The following is an 18,334-nucleotide window of genomic DNA, read 5'->3' on the forward strand; positions in this document are numbered from 1 at the left end:
GGTTGGCTTATTTCTGTTTTTTATTTATTTTTTGTTTTGTTTTGTTTTTTGAGCTAGATTTAATGAGAGAGTTGAGTGCTGTGTACTATCAACTAATAATGACAGACAAGCTGCATCCATGTACAGATGTAGCCTTTCGGATGAAACCCTCCCTTGTATCCAGGCACGGGTCCAGCACTCCGAGTGCACTAACATGTGATCGGACAACTTTCTGCACTAAAGTTGTGCATTTTAAAATGGGAGCTTTTTTTGCACACTTCCCTTGACTGCAGGACCACATGAGAGGTTTTGCATGCTTTATAGTGCTAAACCTGTGAAGTAGCCAGTAGGGTGAATGGATGAGCTTGGTTAAAACCATGCAGTGGCAATGTTTCATGTCTCAGAGAGGTGTGTCTAAAGATCACTCTTCAAAATAAATTTTAAGGGAACTTGATGTCAAATAAAAATCTGTTTGCTGCTCATGAAAAGAAAAAAACTTGTATATTATCTGATATAAAGCTGTAGAGCTTTTAAAATTCTTTTTTTTCTTTTTTTTTTTTTTTTCTTTTTTTTTTTTTGGCCTATCCCGTTTGGCTCTTTTGCCATCAGAATTGTTGTCTACAGGCAAAGAAAGATGCCCAACGGATTTACTTTACCAAACTGACCATCCCAGCCTTGCCGTAATGGTCCATTTGATTCACCTTTTATTGTTTATTTTATTTTCACTTACTGAATACGGGACAGACTTGACTGGGGGAAAGAAGGGGAGAAAGAAAGAGGGAAAGAGAAACAGCTGAGAAGAGGGACGGGGGAGAAGGGCAAAAGACAAAAACCAACAGAACGGGCAAAGAAAAAAAAATGCATATATCAATCACCTGGATCACCTGCTGAGAAAGAAAAAAGAAAGCAAGCAGAAGAGAACAAGAGTAATAGAATAAACAACATCACAATGATATATGGGAATATGACAGTAAATACTAAATGTTAAACATTATTGTGCAGCACATAAGATCAACAGAACACAGTGTGCTTTGAGGTAGGAGCCAAAAAGGGTGTAGTTTGTGGGTGTGATCACCCGTGTGTACACCTGTGAGCATGGACGCGCTTGTTTTTTGTTTTTTTAAAAGGTTCCTTCATGTAATAATCTGCTAGAGGGTGTGGGGGGGCCACAGCCCCGTCCTCCAGGGCGTGAAGCAGGTGTGGAGGAGATCAAAACTCCAGACATCCAGAGGCCCCCAGAACACAAGAGACCAAGGAAGACCAACAGAGGGGCAGCTGCGCCACTGTCCCGGAAAGAGCTGAGGAGAGTCCCAGATGAGGGCTCACTCAGCAGCCGCGGAGCAGAAGCCAGGGGGAGTTGCAGTGACGCGCCCGTGAGCTCCGCCGGCAGCCAGCTGCGCCTGAGTGACCGAGCCCCAGGCCGAGAGGCCGGGGGCACCCCACCTCTGAAGTGGCCCGAGCGAGCCCCAGGCTCCAGGCCCCGATAAGCGGCCGCCAAGGAGTGAGCCGGTGTGTACCTGGACGCCCATCCCCGGACACAAAGAACCACCAACGCACCGATGTCTGAGGGGGTCCGCCACTGGCAGGGGAAGTGGTGGTAGGGGGAGATAGGCCTCCAAACCTTGGAGGGCCTGAGATGTCCCCAGAGAGGTGGCGTCTGACACCCAACCTGACATATAGACACAGACATACAGGCACACACAGATACAAACATCCATTCCCACCCTCATGCTCTCATATGCACTTACTCCACACTCAACCAACGTGGAGACAGACATAAAGAGACGTTGTACACACGATCACACTCCCCAAGCGTACTCTACAAACCGGGTCTAGGTGCCCTCGCCCCTGGAGGGGGGAACTGCACCCAGACCCAGGTGGTGTTTCCCTTTTCCCTGCGGTGGGGGGAGGCAGACCGCCCCGACTCCGCAGCAGCAGGAAGGCTCCACACTCCAGACCGCAGTCGGACGGCCAACTCCTCCTCCTAGCCCCCCTGCTCCAGCAGGTCGCAGAGAACGGGGGTGAGAGAAGACTCCAAACCTCCCTCCACCCGCTCATTGTAATGTTGATGCATGTGTGTTCTAAGGTGCATTTAAAACCCAGGAGGGCATGGAGGGCATGGGCTTTTAAAATTCTTAATCATCGACCTCAAGATTCATTATGGCAAATGTGCCACTTTCACTAGCAGCTGATTAGCTTAGCATACATAGAGTAAAAAGTCAGATTGCTTTTTTTATACCTTTGTACAAACTTAGGCCGGCTGGTCTCTGTGGTTCTGCCAGTCTGTGTTACTGTTTGGCACCTCAGTTGGTTTAAACTTGGCATGCACACATGAGATCTGTGTCATTCTTCATTGAACACTCAGCACATGCCAGTGTTTTCCAAAATATCAAGCTGTTCTTTTAGTTTAGCTTCTTAATTGGATTTTATTATCCCATAAATAAAATATGTCACGTGGTAAAAATTTAATTTTTGCATAAAAAAAGAAAATAAAAATTAATGAGATCAGCACATCATGAACATACGCTTAACACTGTGCGTCTGAAAAAGGAGCATCAGGAAAGAGACACAACTCAAACCTTTTTCACATATTTATTCCGCTTATATTTGTTTAAAATTGTCCTGACACATTTAGTAATTACAGTTTTATTATGTTTGATGACTGCGCTCGCTGCATTTACAGGTAATAAGCTCCCAGACTCTTATCCAGCACATGTGTCGTACTTCATGCAGATGCAGAGGGAACTTAACTCTCGGCGAGGTGAGGGCTCTGACGTTAAAGATGGCAGCACATCCTACAGAGGCATGTTTTCACCTCAGGACAGTCCCTGCCAGGCTCCCCGGTCGCCTCACACCCCCCGCTCCCCCTGTACGGCTACACCTGTCCTGATGCCCCCCACACGTTCCCACTCTGACTCCGAGGCCATTCTGGAGGAGCAGGGGGCTGCGATGGGGCTCAAAGGCTCAGCAGACAACCTGTTCCTGGACGCACTGTCTCTGGACCCCATGAGTGGACCGGAGGTCCCTCCACCCTCCAGACTGGAGAGTGAGAAGAGGTTTCCCTGTATGAAGGAGGTAACGCACATCTGTATGAGTTCAATATGACCTTTGAAGAGACAAAGGAAAATTTGTGCATGTGTGTGATAGCTACACTATGTGAAAAAACATCTTCCTTAGATTTTGAGCTGTTACTAATGAAAATTCATCTTAATGTAAATTTGAATCTAAAATAAAGGTAAAAACAAGTTATGTTATGTTTTCATTTTAGTTGATAGCGTAATCTTCATTAATACGTGTGTTTCATTTCTTCTTTCATTGTTTTATATTTATTAGTTCATTTAGCTATGAAGTGTGAAACATTATTCACAAACACCAGTTTAGATTTTAAGAGGTTATATTTAAAAGTATATTAAAATCTAAGAAGCACAAATTTATCATTCAGTGTCTGTTTCCAGGAGAAGATGCACTTACTTCTCTAAACTGTGTTGCACAAGTGAGCCAAAATTCCACAATATTTAGATTAAATAGGGTTATGCACTGAACCCCCTTCCCTCAACATGTTTTAACTGTTGTGTCTGTTGCCTTTCAGGCCCTAAATGAGATTTCGGAGAGAGAAGATGCTGCTGCTTACTCAGAAGACAAGATGAGGGAGGGTGGGAGTCTGCTCAGGTAACCACCAGAGACAGAATTATGTTAAACTGAGTTCAAAAAGCTGGAGTATTGTAAAGTCTGCTGTAAATTTTTAACCAATAACTAACTGGCTGCAGATTATCCGGCCTCCTGCAGTACTTTCTTGCTCGTACGTACTGATCGGCCCTGCTGATTCTGTTAAGTGTGACTTGTAGTGACGGGGAGACTGGTGATTGTTCTTTTATGGCAGCGATGAGATCCAGCTCACTACGCTGTTAAATAATTCACAAAGTTTTAAAACACAGACCGAGTTCCTTTGTAAAAAAAAAAAAAAAAAAAAAAAAGCAGCCACAGATTTTTGGGGGTTTTTTGTGGGAAAATAAAGGAGATGTTATGAAGATCAGTTTGAGACATTTGACTTTAGCTGTAGTTAATGATCTGTGTGTGTGTGTGTGTGTGTGTGCGTGTGTGTGTGTGCGTGTGTGTGTGTGCGCGTGTGTCCAGAGCCAAGTCGGTGTGCTCCATGAGCGACTTCCAGCGGTTAATGGACAGCTCACCGTTCCTCCCTGACAAGACGCGTCATGGCGATCAGGGCCAAGACGACGTCACCCCGCCTCTGTCTCCAGATGATCTCAAGTACATCGAGGAGTTCAACAATAAGGGCTGGGACTTCCCGTCAGCCACCTCTGGTCCGGGACTGTTGCGGGAAGTGTGGACAGACAAATCAACAGAGGCCCGGGAAGGAGAGGCCGTTCCTGGTCCATTCCAACCCGCTTCCTGGTTCCTCACCACCAGCGCCACCCTGACCACCAGCACCCTGAGCAGCCCTGAGCACTGCCACAAGTCCCCACTGAGAGGCAATGGAGCAGCAGCAGCAGGGGTGGGAGTGGAGCACTACGGGGTGCACATCCTCCACAGCCCCACCAGACCCGGGGCAGCTGAGCACACCACTGCCCAGGATCCCGATTTCCTGTATGCAAAGGGGACCAAAGCAAGGGGAGGAGTGGAGGCTGGGGTGGGTGCCAGTGGGCCGGATGAAGTGTTCAGCAGTGCAAGGTGGCCTTGCCTTCTGGAGGGTGGAGGACTACGGACTTCTCCTAGTCAGTCTCCTATCTGCCCCACAGTGGGCTATGCATCCTCTCTGGATCTTCAGCTCTCCAGAAACATGAGTGACGACATGAAGGAGGTGGCCATCTCTGTGAGGAACGCCATCCGCTCTCCACCGGGGCCTGTTGTCCGGGACACCGCCTGCCAGACCAACGGATTCACCACAAGAGGGACTCAGACCACCCAAACCATCAGCGTGGGTCTGCAGACAGACCTGCTGAGGAACCTGACCAGCAGCCCCCACCGCTGCCTCACCCCGAAAGGTGGCAACACGCCCATCTCGTCCCCATCACGCAACACAAGGAAAGTTCAGTACTCTCCTGTGGTCCAGAGCAAGTTCGAGCGACCCTGCTGCTCCCCAAAGTACGGCTCACCGAAACTTCAGCGCAAACCATCCACGTCCAGTAAAACCGAGCTACCCAATAACAGCCGCGCCCCCATGCCCACAACGCCCCAGAAAGGGAACAACGAGTCGGCATGGGCCCGCTCCACCACCACTCGCGACAGCCCTGTGCACACTACCATCAACGATGGGCTGTCCAGCCTCTTCAACATAATCGACCACACCCCTGTGGTCTATGACACCATTCAGAAATTTAATAAGTCCCCAAGTCGCTCCCGCCCCACGCCACCCTCCACCACTGAGCCGAGCCCCGCTCACGGGCCTCTGTCTGCAGACCCCAGGAACGCGCAGGAATGCCTGCGGCCTGCTCGCGGGCGCTCACCAAGCCCTGTGCAGCTAATAGTGGAGACGCAGGGCGACAAGAACCCAGAGGTGGTGAGCATTCGGCAGGATCTATCGGCCCCGCCGGGCTACACGCTGGCTGAAAACGCAGCCCGCATCCTCAACAAGAAGCTGCAGGAGCAGAACTTTAGGGAGGAGAGGAGGCTGCAGGCGGGAGGACCGAGCAGCCACGGCAGAGACAACAGCAGGGAGACCGAGTCAGACAGAGGACAGTCAGGATGCATGGAGGTAAATACACAGATGCACTGGATTCATCGCTTCATCATTCATGTGATATGGGGCCCATGTTTTATGACACGGTGATACTTATGGTACCGCCTTGGAGTTCCCGTGTAATGTCTGAAGACATCTGTGTTTAATCAGACAAACGATGATCAAGAATTCACCTTTAAAATGTGCACAATCACTAAAATGTTCATGCTCTTTCCTCAGATCAAAAGCACTGACTGATGCAATGGTAATGTTATAAAACATTTAACCCTCCTCTGCAACACACTGAACTTTCTCTTATCGCTGCATGTAGAAACTCTTGAAGGTTTCTTCTTCTGTACTTTCATCTCTGCTGCAGTGGCTTCCTTGTAGTGTGGCTTTTACCTCTGTGCTTAAACCATCACTGAGGCCCGACTGAAGTCTGATTTATGTCTCTGATAAGTGGAGAAGTGAAATAAATGGTCTAACAACTGCGATCTGAGTGGGATCACTATTACACAGTTCCTTAATTAATCATTAGCAGCGCCTTCCAATCAAGTGTTCAAGCAGAATTTTAAGTGGCTCCGGTTTTTAAAGGAGTTGGATCCCCGCCCCCGCGTACCAAAATAAACCTGGGAAAGCGCTAACTTCACTCGATGAAATCAGTTCAGGCTGTTTTCACCACCCATTTCTCTGACCCGTGCAAAAAATGTGACAGACTTTTAATTAATTAATATATGTCCTGAATGAAATAATTACAGTATCTGCCGGCACGCCTCATATTTGACTCTCCATAAACCGATTAAAACCTATGAAAAGCAGGTCATGCTGCATTACAGCTGTAAAAAAAAATCTGTGTTCCCCAGACCAGTTGTATATTTGAAATTGTGTACATGTACAGGGAGCAATATAATCGCACATATGCTGGTTAATAACATCAAGAGTTCACCTGCTGCTGTTCACTGATGTGCAGGAGCAAGATTACAGTCTGATATGTGACTTTATGAATGGCACTGGAGCGTGCGATCATTCATGAAACAAAACTGTGACTCTGTGGATAATGATTACAGCATGATAATAGCACGAAAGTAATGGATTGCGATGGCGCGTAACCACGCGTTATGTCAATTTTTTAGAAGAGGTATGAATGTGGATTTCGTTTTGGTGTCTCTGTTTGCTTTGTAAGAACAAACTCACAGAAAATACTTTTTATTTCTTGAAGTGGCAGGCAGTATGGAGCAAACCTCGTCTTAATGCAGCCTTTGTCTTATAATTCAGAAATTAATAAAAGGTAGCAGTAAATAAGCTGATATGAATGAGCTGCTGGTGACTGTTGCACAAATGTGGCCATTTCGATCAATTACCTGAGGAGCTTATGAGTTTGAAAGGGACCTTTTATGCTTTTCCTTATTTTCAGCCATGTACTGGTAGATGCTCATATTAATTATACCCAAAGTTTTAACTGTTAAGGACAGTTTGGAAGTAATCCAGGCTGCTCTTTAATGCTCAATTTCACACATTTCTTTTCTATTCCTCTTTCTTTATTTTGAATAAATATATTTTGTGAGTTTTTTTTAAAGATGTAAGCTTTTAATATCTATTCTAGTCACAGTTAGCAATAAAACTGACTCTCTGGGCTGCGAGTGGTGAAGCTGGACCGTAACCATGACATTGCCAAACTAACAAGGTGCTCCCAGCCTAAATGTTGCCGTGCATTCTTGTGCTTTCCAGATTTGCTGCTTGCAGTAGGTAGGTTAAACTGGTCACAAAGAGGGTGCCGCACCAAAAACCTTGTGATTCCTTTGCTTGTCAGATTGCCATGACTCACCCACAATGTGCACTAAAGACACCAACTTGCTAGGTAACCATCAAGTTTCAATGAACCCTGAAAAGTTGTGGAGACCTTTCACCTTCAAAGTAAAACTTGTGCCTCGCTGCTGAAAAAGGTGCAACCTTTACTTTGAAAGTAAATGGTCTCAGTTTCTAGTTCTAACTTTGCACTCTTGCTTTGATGTTCACTCTTCATGAGCACTTAGTGAGTAGTTTGTGAGTGGGGACTTTCTTAGCAACTAAAGAAATCCGGTTGTTCAGTGATGACGCGACGAATCCTACTTCCGGGTCTAAAGTATTCTACGTTTAATATGGCTTTTGTGTTGTTAACATGTTTAATGTTATGTATTTTCTTCTATTTGATCTCAAAAAGCTCCTAAAACAGTCAGTGATCACTGTTGACCTCCCTCGGCTTTTATTACCGCTAATCATTTATTTAAGCTCAGTTTTTAAAACCTAAGGATGTAACTACAGCCCAGCCCATGCAGCAGTATACAGTATGAATGACTAACCTCGTATTGTGGATGGATTATCTCAGTTGTTCTCCTGGCTGAAGTTTGGTCCTTTTACAGCATCCTGCCATGCGATTACATTTGTTCCTGACCACTGACAGCACTCACGGTAACTTTTATCGAGTGGAAAAAAGTTAGCTTGTTTATATTATGCTAACATAGCTGTGTCGCTAGCGGTCACGTAGCACATCATTATATACCAGCTAGCCCAACTTCAGTAACCCTACAAACGTCACTGCTGTTTAGTTTTCTGTCTTCATTTATGCTGGAAGTGATAGCAGAGCTGTACGTTTTAATTTGTTTCCAAAACCCCGCAGTCAGGACATGCTATATTGTATTTAGATAGAAGCTAGCGAGCTAACTCCCTGCTAACTTCTAACTCCGTTAAATGTCATAAATTCCGTTTTCATGGATGCCTGGATGTTAAACTCAATTGTTACACCTGGTAGAGCAGAACGCTGATCATTTTATTAAAGATGAAAGACTTTAGACAGTTTTTCAACTCTCAGTAATGCCATAGTGATCGTTTGATATATGGACCTGCAGCAGAGTTTAGACCCAGACACGGCTAGTGACGTCAGACTGAACAACCGGATAGAAACGAGGTTTTTGATGTATACCACTTTGCAACCGACTTCACCTAACAACAGCAGGCAACCACTCCCTAGCAACCAGTGGTTGCCAGGTGGTTGCCAACCAGTCTCTAGGCCTGCCCCCCTCCTCCCCTTTCAGAAGTTCCAGGTTTTAAGTGAAGCTGTGTGCGTGTGTTTATTGGGTGGTCCGCCTTATTTCTGCCTTCTGCCTTCGACATACCTGACTTTTCTTTGATCTCTTCCCCTTTGCTTGATTTTTACCAATTAACATTTCCCGCTCTATCTTTCCTCCTTCTCCTCCCCTCCCTCTTTCCTCCCCTCTGGGCTTTATCTCCTCCTCCCTGTCCTCTGTGCTCTGATCCAGAACCACACTGTCATACTAACAACTCCTTGGGGACTCTAAATCTGCTAGTCTCCGTGATGTAAGTTCCTCTTCCTCCTCCTACTTTGCCTCTATGACCTTTGGCGGTGGGTTCACCAACCACAGGAACCTCACGCCCCGCAGACCTCAGCCCCCCCCCCCCACCTCCTCCCTCTTCATTAATGCATGCTTCACAGGATAGCACAGTGACAGTGTGTGAAGCCATTGGAGTGGTGTCAAAAGTCGTGCGACGGCCATGCATCTGTTTCTCCCAGTTAATGAGTGCATGCTCATATTTTTTGGTGGATCATCAGTTTTTTGTAAAGGGCCATGCCGGTGTTTTTGCATGCTGCAGAACATTACCCATGATTCCCATCCACTATTGTAACTAACACCATACTATATGTTCTTGGCTTATCAAAATTTTAATAAAAATGTCTCTTTGTACTGTAAAAAAAAAACCACGTTTAAGTGACTTGCATAAAGTGAGAGATGGGGTTTATTAAGCAGCACAAATCAGTGAGTTCCACTGCAGCAAAAGCAGCCAGAGCAGCAACTTCATACAAGTGACCTTACAGGTTCTTACCTGTATATTTAGCACTTAAAGAATAATCTTTTGCAGAGAATGAAATCACACTCCTTCTGTGTGTATAATCTGTGTGTCTTCTTTTTATGTTTTGGTAGCCATTCGGGCAGTTTGTGCATTTTGGTACACATAACTTCCTCAGTTTGAAACTATTAGCCCTCCCGTTTTGTTTATAAAGACAATTTCAGACATACACTACAGCCCTAAACTTTTCTAGACACTATTCGGTTGAGGTGCATGTGAGAAAATGCATTTCTGATGCATTTGAATCGGACATTAGTTGGGAGGTTGGATTACACAGTAATGTCCAATTGAGCCCATGTCTGAAAAGCACAGCTAATAGTCCTGGAGTAATTTTCATGCCCATTTTTGCCTCAGAATAGTAAAGAATCCTTCCAGAAAAACTTCCTGGATCAACACAGGTGTAAAAATGAGTGCTTGCAAATCTATTCATTACCTTTTGAGTAATCCTGCTGTAAACACATTTCATAAAACCTTTGCAGACATAAAAATGAGATTAGATTTATTACACAGTTTCTGCTCTCTGTGCTGGATTTTTACTGCAGTATGTATCTAAAGAAAAATTCAAGCTTCAGCGAGTAGCTCGTCACACTTAAATATAAAAGCTAAATAGTTTTGTGGTAACATAAAATATCTGCTATTTGCCACTGATTGGGGGGAAAAGAAGTCATGCAAAAACACTGGTATGGTCCTTAAATTCATGTAACCCAAAGAGTCTTCGGTCTTGATCACTGGTGGATTTTAATATTTCTGCCAAAGTGTTTGCCAGTGAACATGACATAAAAGACGACTCTTGGACATTTCACACATTCACAGGTCGATTGTTGTCTGTTCGGGCTTCATAAGGCATTGCTGGATTATTCTAACACTGTGTTTCTACCAGGTCCTCCTTTTTACGTGCACCGCTAGACGGACTGTGATGTTTTCTTGTAATATTGTACTTTTTTTCTCACGTGTTTGTCCACACAGCGCTTTCTTACGTCTTCTTACCATTTCCTCTCAGACTAACAAAGATTAACCAATGAAGACGGGCTGCTAACACTCGCCATTTCCTCTGCACTGTCTTGGTTTTGTGTCATTTCTGGTAGAAATGAACTAAATATTCTGGTACACTGTGCATGCTTAAGGAAAAAATCCACTGTTAGAAACTGCAGGGAAGTGTGTCTATTCTCACCATGTCATATTGGTCATTTCAGATGTCGCGTTGGAACGAAGTGTTAGCAGGTTGTAACTTCTGATATTTCTCAAATGCTTTTGAAAGAACAGTGGCCATCGGTAAGCCTGGCTTATAGTCACTGCGTTCGTTGTGACAACCGCCGCTTATATCGCCACTTGAGGGTACATCAGACTCACTACAGTCCTGTCACCACTCGTATAGGAACAGAAGAGGTGAAAAATACCTTCAGAAGTTTCCAAATCAACATTCTTAAAAAGACAAATAAACTAATGATCACAGAATTCTTTCCGTGGTGAAAAATCTCCTTCACAACATCCAACAAAGTGGAGAACACTCTGAGTGATGTCGGTGAACAAGATGCCTTCATGGATATAAATACAGATCCTTTACAGCAGGCCTGGCACAAAGGGAGGAAATGCAGCATTTGGTTAAATTTAGAGGGGTGTTAAGACATTTCTCCATTTCTCAGTAAGAATAACAAATAATCATCATATTTTTACACAAGTCCCAACAGCTGATATCATCAGTGACAAATGTATACGAACCTTTGTGGGCTCCCAGACTGCTGTATTGCTCCTTGAGTAATACCGTTGGTCGGCCTCTCCTGTGGAGGGAAACGATGCTCCTCACATTCCTCCATTTGTACACAATCTGTCTGAATAACTTCAAAATCCTTAGAGATGTTGAGCAGCAAAAACTTTTCTAAAGTCCTCAGGAATCTTTTGCTCGTACCACGATTCTCGTCCACAAATGAGTTGTAAAAACCAGATTCCTTAGATAACACAGGATGTGAGTACCTGATTACGGTAGTATTCCACTGAGCTTTAACTACTGATTATTTTCAAGGTTGACATAATTTTCCCCCTCACATATATTAAATACTTGACTGTTTTCCTCAGTAAATAAATGACAGACTTTAAGATTTTTATTTAATTGTTTTATCTGGGCTCTTTTTTTATCAACTTGTGTGAAAATCTGATGATATTTTAGGTCATACTGTAACTTCAGGCTAATTAATGGACATACATTTGATCTAAAACGGATTTTTATTTATTCTTGCACTAGAGGGTTTTAAGGTGGATCTTTTTTTAAGGTCAAAAACTTAGAAGCTGTGGTCCATGTACAGGTGTTGACTTTGCTGTTTTTTAATATCCGCTCGTGTATACTGACTTCCTGTATACAGGTGCCTGACTTGTGGGATTGTTTGATCTGATGCTTTGGCGTCACATGGGAAATCTTGCACAAGCAGTATCGTCTGTATTCCCATCAGCTGTATTCATAAACTAATGATTTATTGATGGTTTGGCGCAGACGCCTCCTGTCAAACTCTGCGACCTGTTTTTCTGCAGGACTTGCTGCAGATTGTGTAGCACATCTGTCCATCCTCCATCCACGTGTCCATCCATCCGGTTATTTTTCCTCCAGTTCATCTTCTCACACCACCGCAGCCTGACTGTCATGTATTTTTAGCCGAACTAGATTGTTGCTTTTTGGTCTTCTTGTCCTCCATCCTTCAAGTGAAATCTAACGCCTGGAGATGAGCTATTAATATTTTAGGCCAGTGGTGTGATCGTTCACTCGATTCATGCTCTGACTTCACTCGAAGGGGGGAAAACAAACTCACTCATAGTTTTAGTTTTTTGTGGCCTTTTTTTCTACACTTTCTGTTTTCATCCAGGGGACAGATGCATAAAGCTTTGTTGCCAATTAAGCACTTAACAGGTTTAAATATTTAGACGTTACAATCAATGCAAAATTGCACAAATGGACTGCATGTATTTATGGACTTCTATCACCTGATGCCTGCAGTGACCTCTGATAGCAGATTTGTGGCACGCAAGTGATTCATCTGCAGTTTAGGACTTCTTTAAACACTGAGATGACTTCAGAGTCAGGGTTTAAAATTCTGAATTAAATCTAATAAACTTCTAATTGTGGTCTAATTATGCCACAGTCATACTCAGGAAAACAGTGGTCTGAGCAGTGCCACTGTAACATTGCCAGCTCTGTGGAATGAACTTGTGTGATCTTGTTCCCTTTGAAATGGTTGCTTTGAAGATTGGGACCAGGTATCCAACCACTCGCAGTCAGCTGCCATTTTCAAAGCAGTTTTTGTATGTCAAGATGAAAGAAGATTATAAGTTTCTGTTTTTTTTAATGTGGAAAATGATAAATCTTTTGCCATCTGTTGGACAATCCAGTGATTTAATGCTCTGATTATATTATAGGAATATGACCAGAACACAACCAGTTGGCAACCAGCTGAGTTCCTCATGAGACCTGTCACAGAATTAGAGTGACTGCAATATGTTGGCAATCTGTCTACATTTATAAATTAGACAGCAATTATTTGCTAACCTTTGCTAAGTCTGTGAGCGACTATAGTCAGTCCAAGTAGGATTATTTGGACAAATGTATTATTTGAAGACAGCTTGCCTCCTACCAGGCAACCTGTGTGCAGTTACCTCGTAACTGAAAGTGGTCACCTACAAGAATTGTCAACCTCTAGGTAACCAGTTGGTTTTGTTTTCTTGTTTTTTTCCACGTGGAGGTTGGCATCTGATTTTTACTCTAGTGTACCTGAGACATTTCTTTGAACCGTGGATTTGGCTTTTTCAGTGTTTCTGTATATGTTTTCTGCATTATAAAGCCTGTCAGTCTTAAGCCTGTATTCTCTCTAATGGCCAGCAGGGGGTGGCTTCTCCAGTTGCAAAAAGTAGTTACATTGAATAGGAGTCTATGGGAAAATAGACCTTCACTTCCTGTACTCTAAGACCCCAGTAAATGCTTCTCTGATAAGTTTAGATTTGCTGGTTTTAAGTTTTACTGAATATAATATAATGTTCAGTTTGGAAAGTAAAGCCCTCATTAGACTGGAAATAGACTGGGCAGTAAGGTGGCCTTACTTTCCCCTTAATGAGTCTCTACCGTACTGTGTCTGTCAGTTTCTCAGTCGGTTTTTAAAACACCAAGAGACTCAAACGTTATGATGCTTGATTGCGGAGAATTCTTAAATTATATCTGTCATACCATTTGTGTTTTGCCAGTGTACCAGCCAAATATAACAAATCACTGAACAGAAGCTTCTTTAAAATGTGTCAAATGAAGTGATGTTAGGCGCTTGCACTGCTCGCTCAACCAGTGATGGTGGTAGCAGGTGTGGGTCATTAGCTTCTGTGTCCCCTGAGTAACTGAGTCCTATTAAGTGGCAGAGGGAAGGTTGAAACAGCTGCTCAAATTGACTCTTGTCTGCTTCCGTAGCTAAATGTCTGCAGTAACTATGTAACCTTTTTTTCTTTCTTGGTTTGTTTGCCTTTTTCACCAGATTGCACATTCCTGTTAGGTGAGAAGGTTAAACGTCTGTCACTTATTTAAGTTATTTAAAGGCTGACCTGCTGGTTTTTGCTCCAGCTTCAAGCAAACAAAATGAGTTTTAAGTTAAATCCTTTCAGATAAGGCAGGCAGAACAGGTCAGACTAAAAACTGCATTAGGAGCAGTATGTTAGGGGTTGAAGTTCTTATATCCACTGAAAGAAAACTGCAACAAGAATAAAGTAAGAAACAAGTGAAAACATAAAAGTTCCTCATGAAATGGCTTTCATTTAAAATTCTTTCATTACATTGCTCCTTATTTTTGTTTCATGTGCACGTCACTTCTACATCAGCACCTTTGCTCGCTTTCTTTCACTCGCTCCCCTTCATCTTTCTGTATGAATCTCCTCACTTCCTGTTTTCCTCGGTGGCAAATGGCTGCAGGCGCCCCGTTGCTCCTCTCTGACAGCTCCTTGTCGTTGGCAGGACCTGCCTCGCTCTCCGGTGGCTCCGCCTCTGGATTCCTGCTTCCTGAGACCGGCGCGCCCGGCCAACCGCCGACCTCCCTCGCGCTGGGCCGCACGCTCCCCCTCCTCCTCCCCAAAGTGGAGCGAGGGCTCGAAGAGGAGGTTCACCTTCCCGCCGCCGGGACACCGGAAGACCATCCTGGAGGGTGAGGAGCCGCCGTAAAGCCGTCCTCTACCTCCTCCTCCACCTCTGCCTAAACAGACCCAGTACCTCAGAAAACCCCCTCCAAACATATGGACTCCCTCTAGAGGAGCCTGAGAGAGGGGTTGGGATCTAACCAGTAGCACCAGCTGACCATCAAGGAACCAGAACCTTTTTTTTTTTTTTTAAGAACCTGGAATGTACTGTATTTAAAGACAACATACAGAAAAATAGGTTTCCATAAGAGGTGCCTGTATACTTGAGTTAACCATCACCCGTGTGTGTGTGTGTGTGTGTGTGTGTGTGTGTGTGTGTGTGTGTGAACCTATTTTTCAGGTAAAAACTCCTCCTGTGTTTACATTTTTATTTTTCTTCATCGCTGTCCCATAAACATTCATGCAAACTTTTTTTAAATCCTTTTTTTATTTATTTTTATTTTGCCAGCCTTTAAAGCTTCACTTTACTTTTCTGTTTACCTTCAAGGAGAGGAAAGACAACAAAAACAAGGAAGCAAACAAACAAACAAACAAAAAAACAACTTCTGCTTCACCGGGTCTGAAGCGGAGACACATGATGTCATTTCTGATGCTCGTGTCCGTCTTTATTTTTACGTTGAGATGAATGTTTGACTCTGTAGACATGTAGAAGATGGGTGACAACAAACATAATAACCTTATGCATATTTGGAAGGCAGTTGTATAAATATGGGTCAAATATTTGCATGCCTTTTGAATACTAGCACTTTAGTGCATGTACATAAAGAGCTATAGTCATTTGTGATTGCTCAGCTCAGCTGTTTGGGGGAGGGGACTGTTTTGTTGTCACATGATTTGCATTGATGAAAATAAGATGTTTTTAAGTAAATTATTGTACTTATCAGGCTGGCTTTGTACAGTTGTTACTATTGGATAGGAAAAACCTTTTCTTTTGACAAGAAAAAGGGATTGTGGAAAACATGAATGTTTTAAATGAAAAGTCTATGTCAAAAAAAGTCTTAACGAGCTATAGTCCTATGTAAATACTAAATGGTAATAAATATGAATGTGTATTTCCAAGACCGCCTCTTTTCTTGTATCTCTCCATGACATACGTTAGCTGTAGCACATGATGGATTGTGCGCTGTTTCGTTAGACCCAAGTTTGCGTTCTTGGCAAACACGCCATCCTGAACCGTGTGCGTGTGGATTACGGTGCAGACCACAGGGTTACAGCGGGTCGGGGTGGGACGCACACAAGAGAGAATGCGAATAAGAAGATTGTGTCCTCCCAGAAGTCAAATCCTCTTGCATCACGTTGTGCCATCTTACTCTTGTTTCCCAGGTTATTGTGCAAGTCAGAGACCATTACTACTACCCCCACTAGTTTATTTAAAGGTCTGCAGGACCGAATCTGCTGTTTTACCTACCCCTGGCAGAGTCAGTCACTGTAAAGAGATTATTTTTTGGACATTTTGCCCTTATTTAGATAGAACAGTAAAGGTCAAGCTCACTGGAGTCACACTGGGGATTCAAGCTGCTACACACCATATCTGACCCAAGTGGTGACCTCAAGAACTTGAAAAAAAGAAGAAGAAAAACAATAACAACAACACCAGCGTACCAGTTTCTTGTATGAATACTTCAGACTGACTGCAAAAGGGAGTTTCCGGCAGGACAGGATTAGAAGAGTGTTTCAGAAGGACGGCTCAGGTTGATTAGTTTGGAGACTAAGTTAAAGAGGCAAGGCTAAGATGGTTTAGACATGTGCAGAGCAGGGATTGCGGTAATATTGGACAAACAATGATGAAGGTGGACCTTCCAGGCAGGAGGAAAAGAAGCCCACAAAGAAGATTCATGGAAGTAGTGAAGGGGGGCATTGAGAGGGTCGGTGTGGCAGAGGAGGATGCTAGGGATAGGGTGAGATTGAGGCAGATGATTTACTCTGGTGAGTCGGAAAGGAAGGAGCTGAGAGAAGAAGAAGAAGACTAAGAGCAGTTCAGGCCTTAAGATAGTTTCCTTGTGTGTGTGTAACCCATCCTTATGGGCAAAAAACTCAAGTCAGGGGTGTAGACACTCTGAGGGAGAGGAGTGCCAGCAGAGGCCACTAGTATTTAGCACTAGTTTACAGATATGTGTTTCTACACCATTATAACTTATGGATGTAATTGACTCATCAGGTTAGTTAGAGTTAGCAGACAGCAGTAGCTTCAGGTTTAAACAAAGCATGAGGCTGAATTCACCAACCTATAGCCTGTATTATTAAAGCAGGAGTTCACCAACACACCGACCCCTCTGAAAGCAGCTGACTTCCTTTTATGCTCTACCGGCCTCAGGTGAGTATCTGGATAACCAAATGAGAAACTAAATATCTACATTAACCAGGTCCAACTAAAAAATAAAGAATAAACACAAAGAACTGATATTTACATATATTTCTAAAAAGAATTGAGCAGCACATATGGTTACTAGAAATACCCTGACTAAACTCACCTAACCTGTAAATTCAGTTTTGCTAAAGGGGCTCTTAAGTAATTTATTTTGCTCCACATCCTGCTATGGAAGCAAACAGGAAGCCAGGATAACAATTATATTAAAACACAAGCAGAATTTATGTTGTGAACAGTCCTAATTAAGGTTTTCTTTTCAACACAGGCCTGTGCTTTTCCCTCACATTCCATAGACGGGATGGATAATACTCCCAAAATTCTCTCGATGTAACATCCCTAAATAATAAATGTACGTTTTTTCATTAAGTGTCCAGTATCACCTATTCATAAACTGGTGAAATGTTGGTAGATGTAAGGGGGAGCTCTGGTTTCTCATTATATTTATATACTCCACATCCAAATATGCTGACCTCCGGGTCCGGTCCACATTTGTCTGGGGCATCCATTTACAGTTTAAACAAGCAGAACCAAAGCGCAAATGACCTAAATGAGAGTGAGAAGGAAGAAAATGTTTGTGTTAATTGAACTGAATACTCAGTTTTCTCAGTTTTGATGGGTCTGCGCTCCATCAAGTCAAATTGTTTGGTTATTATTGTCATGGTCCGGGTGTGTGCCAGTGTGTCTCCCTCCGAGCCGGCGTCTCCACCCCGGGGAGGGGCCTCAGTGTTTTTGCTGATCGCTTACACCTGTGGGTAATTTAGCCGGGGACTCATAAGGCCAGCGTACTCAATCTCTCTTCGCCAGATTCTCTGCTAACATCACTACACCCAACTGTCAACCCCTGTCGAAGAGCTCCTACTTGGATGCTGGACCATCTGGCAGTCCCACAGGCTATTACCCGAATTGCCTCTCTGCCTCCACGCCAGGAGTTTTTTGGATTTCACACCCGGACTACTCACCCCTCTACGTCATCTCCGACCTCCTTTGGCAAGTACGCAGTACGAAGGAGGATTCTGAACCAGCAACATATTCATATGTCTCCTAATCCGTATCTGAACATCTGCACTCTCTGACCCGGACCAGATCATTACTTAGTTTCAGTGGTGGAACGTCGTATTTGTCTACTCTCACCTTTTTGTTTATGAATATTTGTGGAAACATTAAACATTATTCTTAAAAACTACTTAAGAGCTGTTCGGCGTCCTGCGTTTGAGTTCTGTCACTCGTCCAAAACGGTCTCGGCCGTAACAGTTATATTA

At 43.7% G+C, this 18,334-nt stretch overlaps 1 protein-coding gene across 7 annotated transcripts in view; it reads left to right on the plus strand.

Annotated features, from left to right (window-relative positions):
• The window catches only part of mtcl1 (microtubule crosslinking factor 1), an 83,348-nt gene extending 67,582 nt beyond the window's left edge, over positions 1-15,766 (plus strand). For 4 of the 7 annotated variants that reach the window (XM_086272080.1, XM_086272082.1, XM_086272079.1 and 1 more), the window contains 4 exons: positions 2,713-3,054; positions 3,569-3,648; positions 4,114-5,689; positions 14,529-15,766. In XM_086272080.1, the coding sequence (XP_086128206.1) occupies positions 2,713-3,054; positions 3,569-3,648; positions 4,114-5,689; positions 14,529-14,732 (2,202 nt within the window). In that variant the 3' untranslated portion in view covers positions 14,733-15,766. Of the gene's footprint in view, positions 1-2,712; positions 3,055-3,568; positions 3,649-4,113; positions 5,690-5,893; positions 5,919-8,949 lie in introns of all 7 variants that reach the window. The other 3 variants (XM_086272084.1, XM_086272085.1, XM_086272083.1) reach the window with 3 other exon arrangements.
• Positions 15,767-18,334: the final 2,568 nt, after the last annotated feature.

This window comes from Aulonocara sp. 'chitande type north' Nkhata Bay, linkage group LG18, assembly GCF_057382095.1.
Source record: "Aulonocara sp. 'chitande type north' Nkhata Bay isolate Kocher_YH1m ecotype deep benthic linkage group LG18, A_spYH_male_GT1.1, whole genome shotgun sequence".
Taxonomy (NCBI): Eukaryota; Metazoa; Chordata; class Actinopteri; order Cichliformes; family Cichlidae; genus Aulonocara; species Aulonocara sp. 'chitande type north' Nkhata Bay.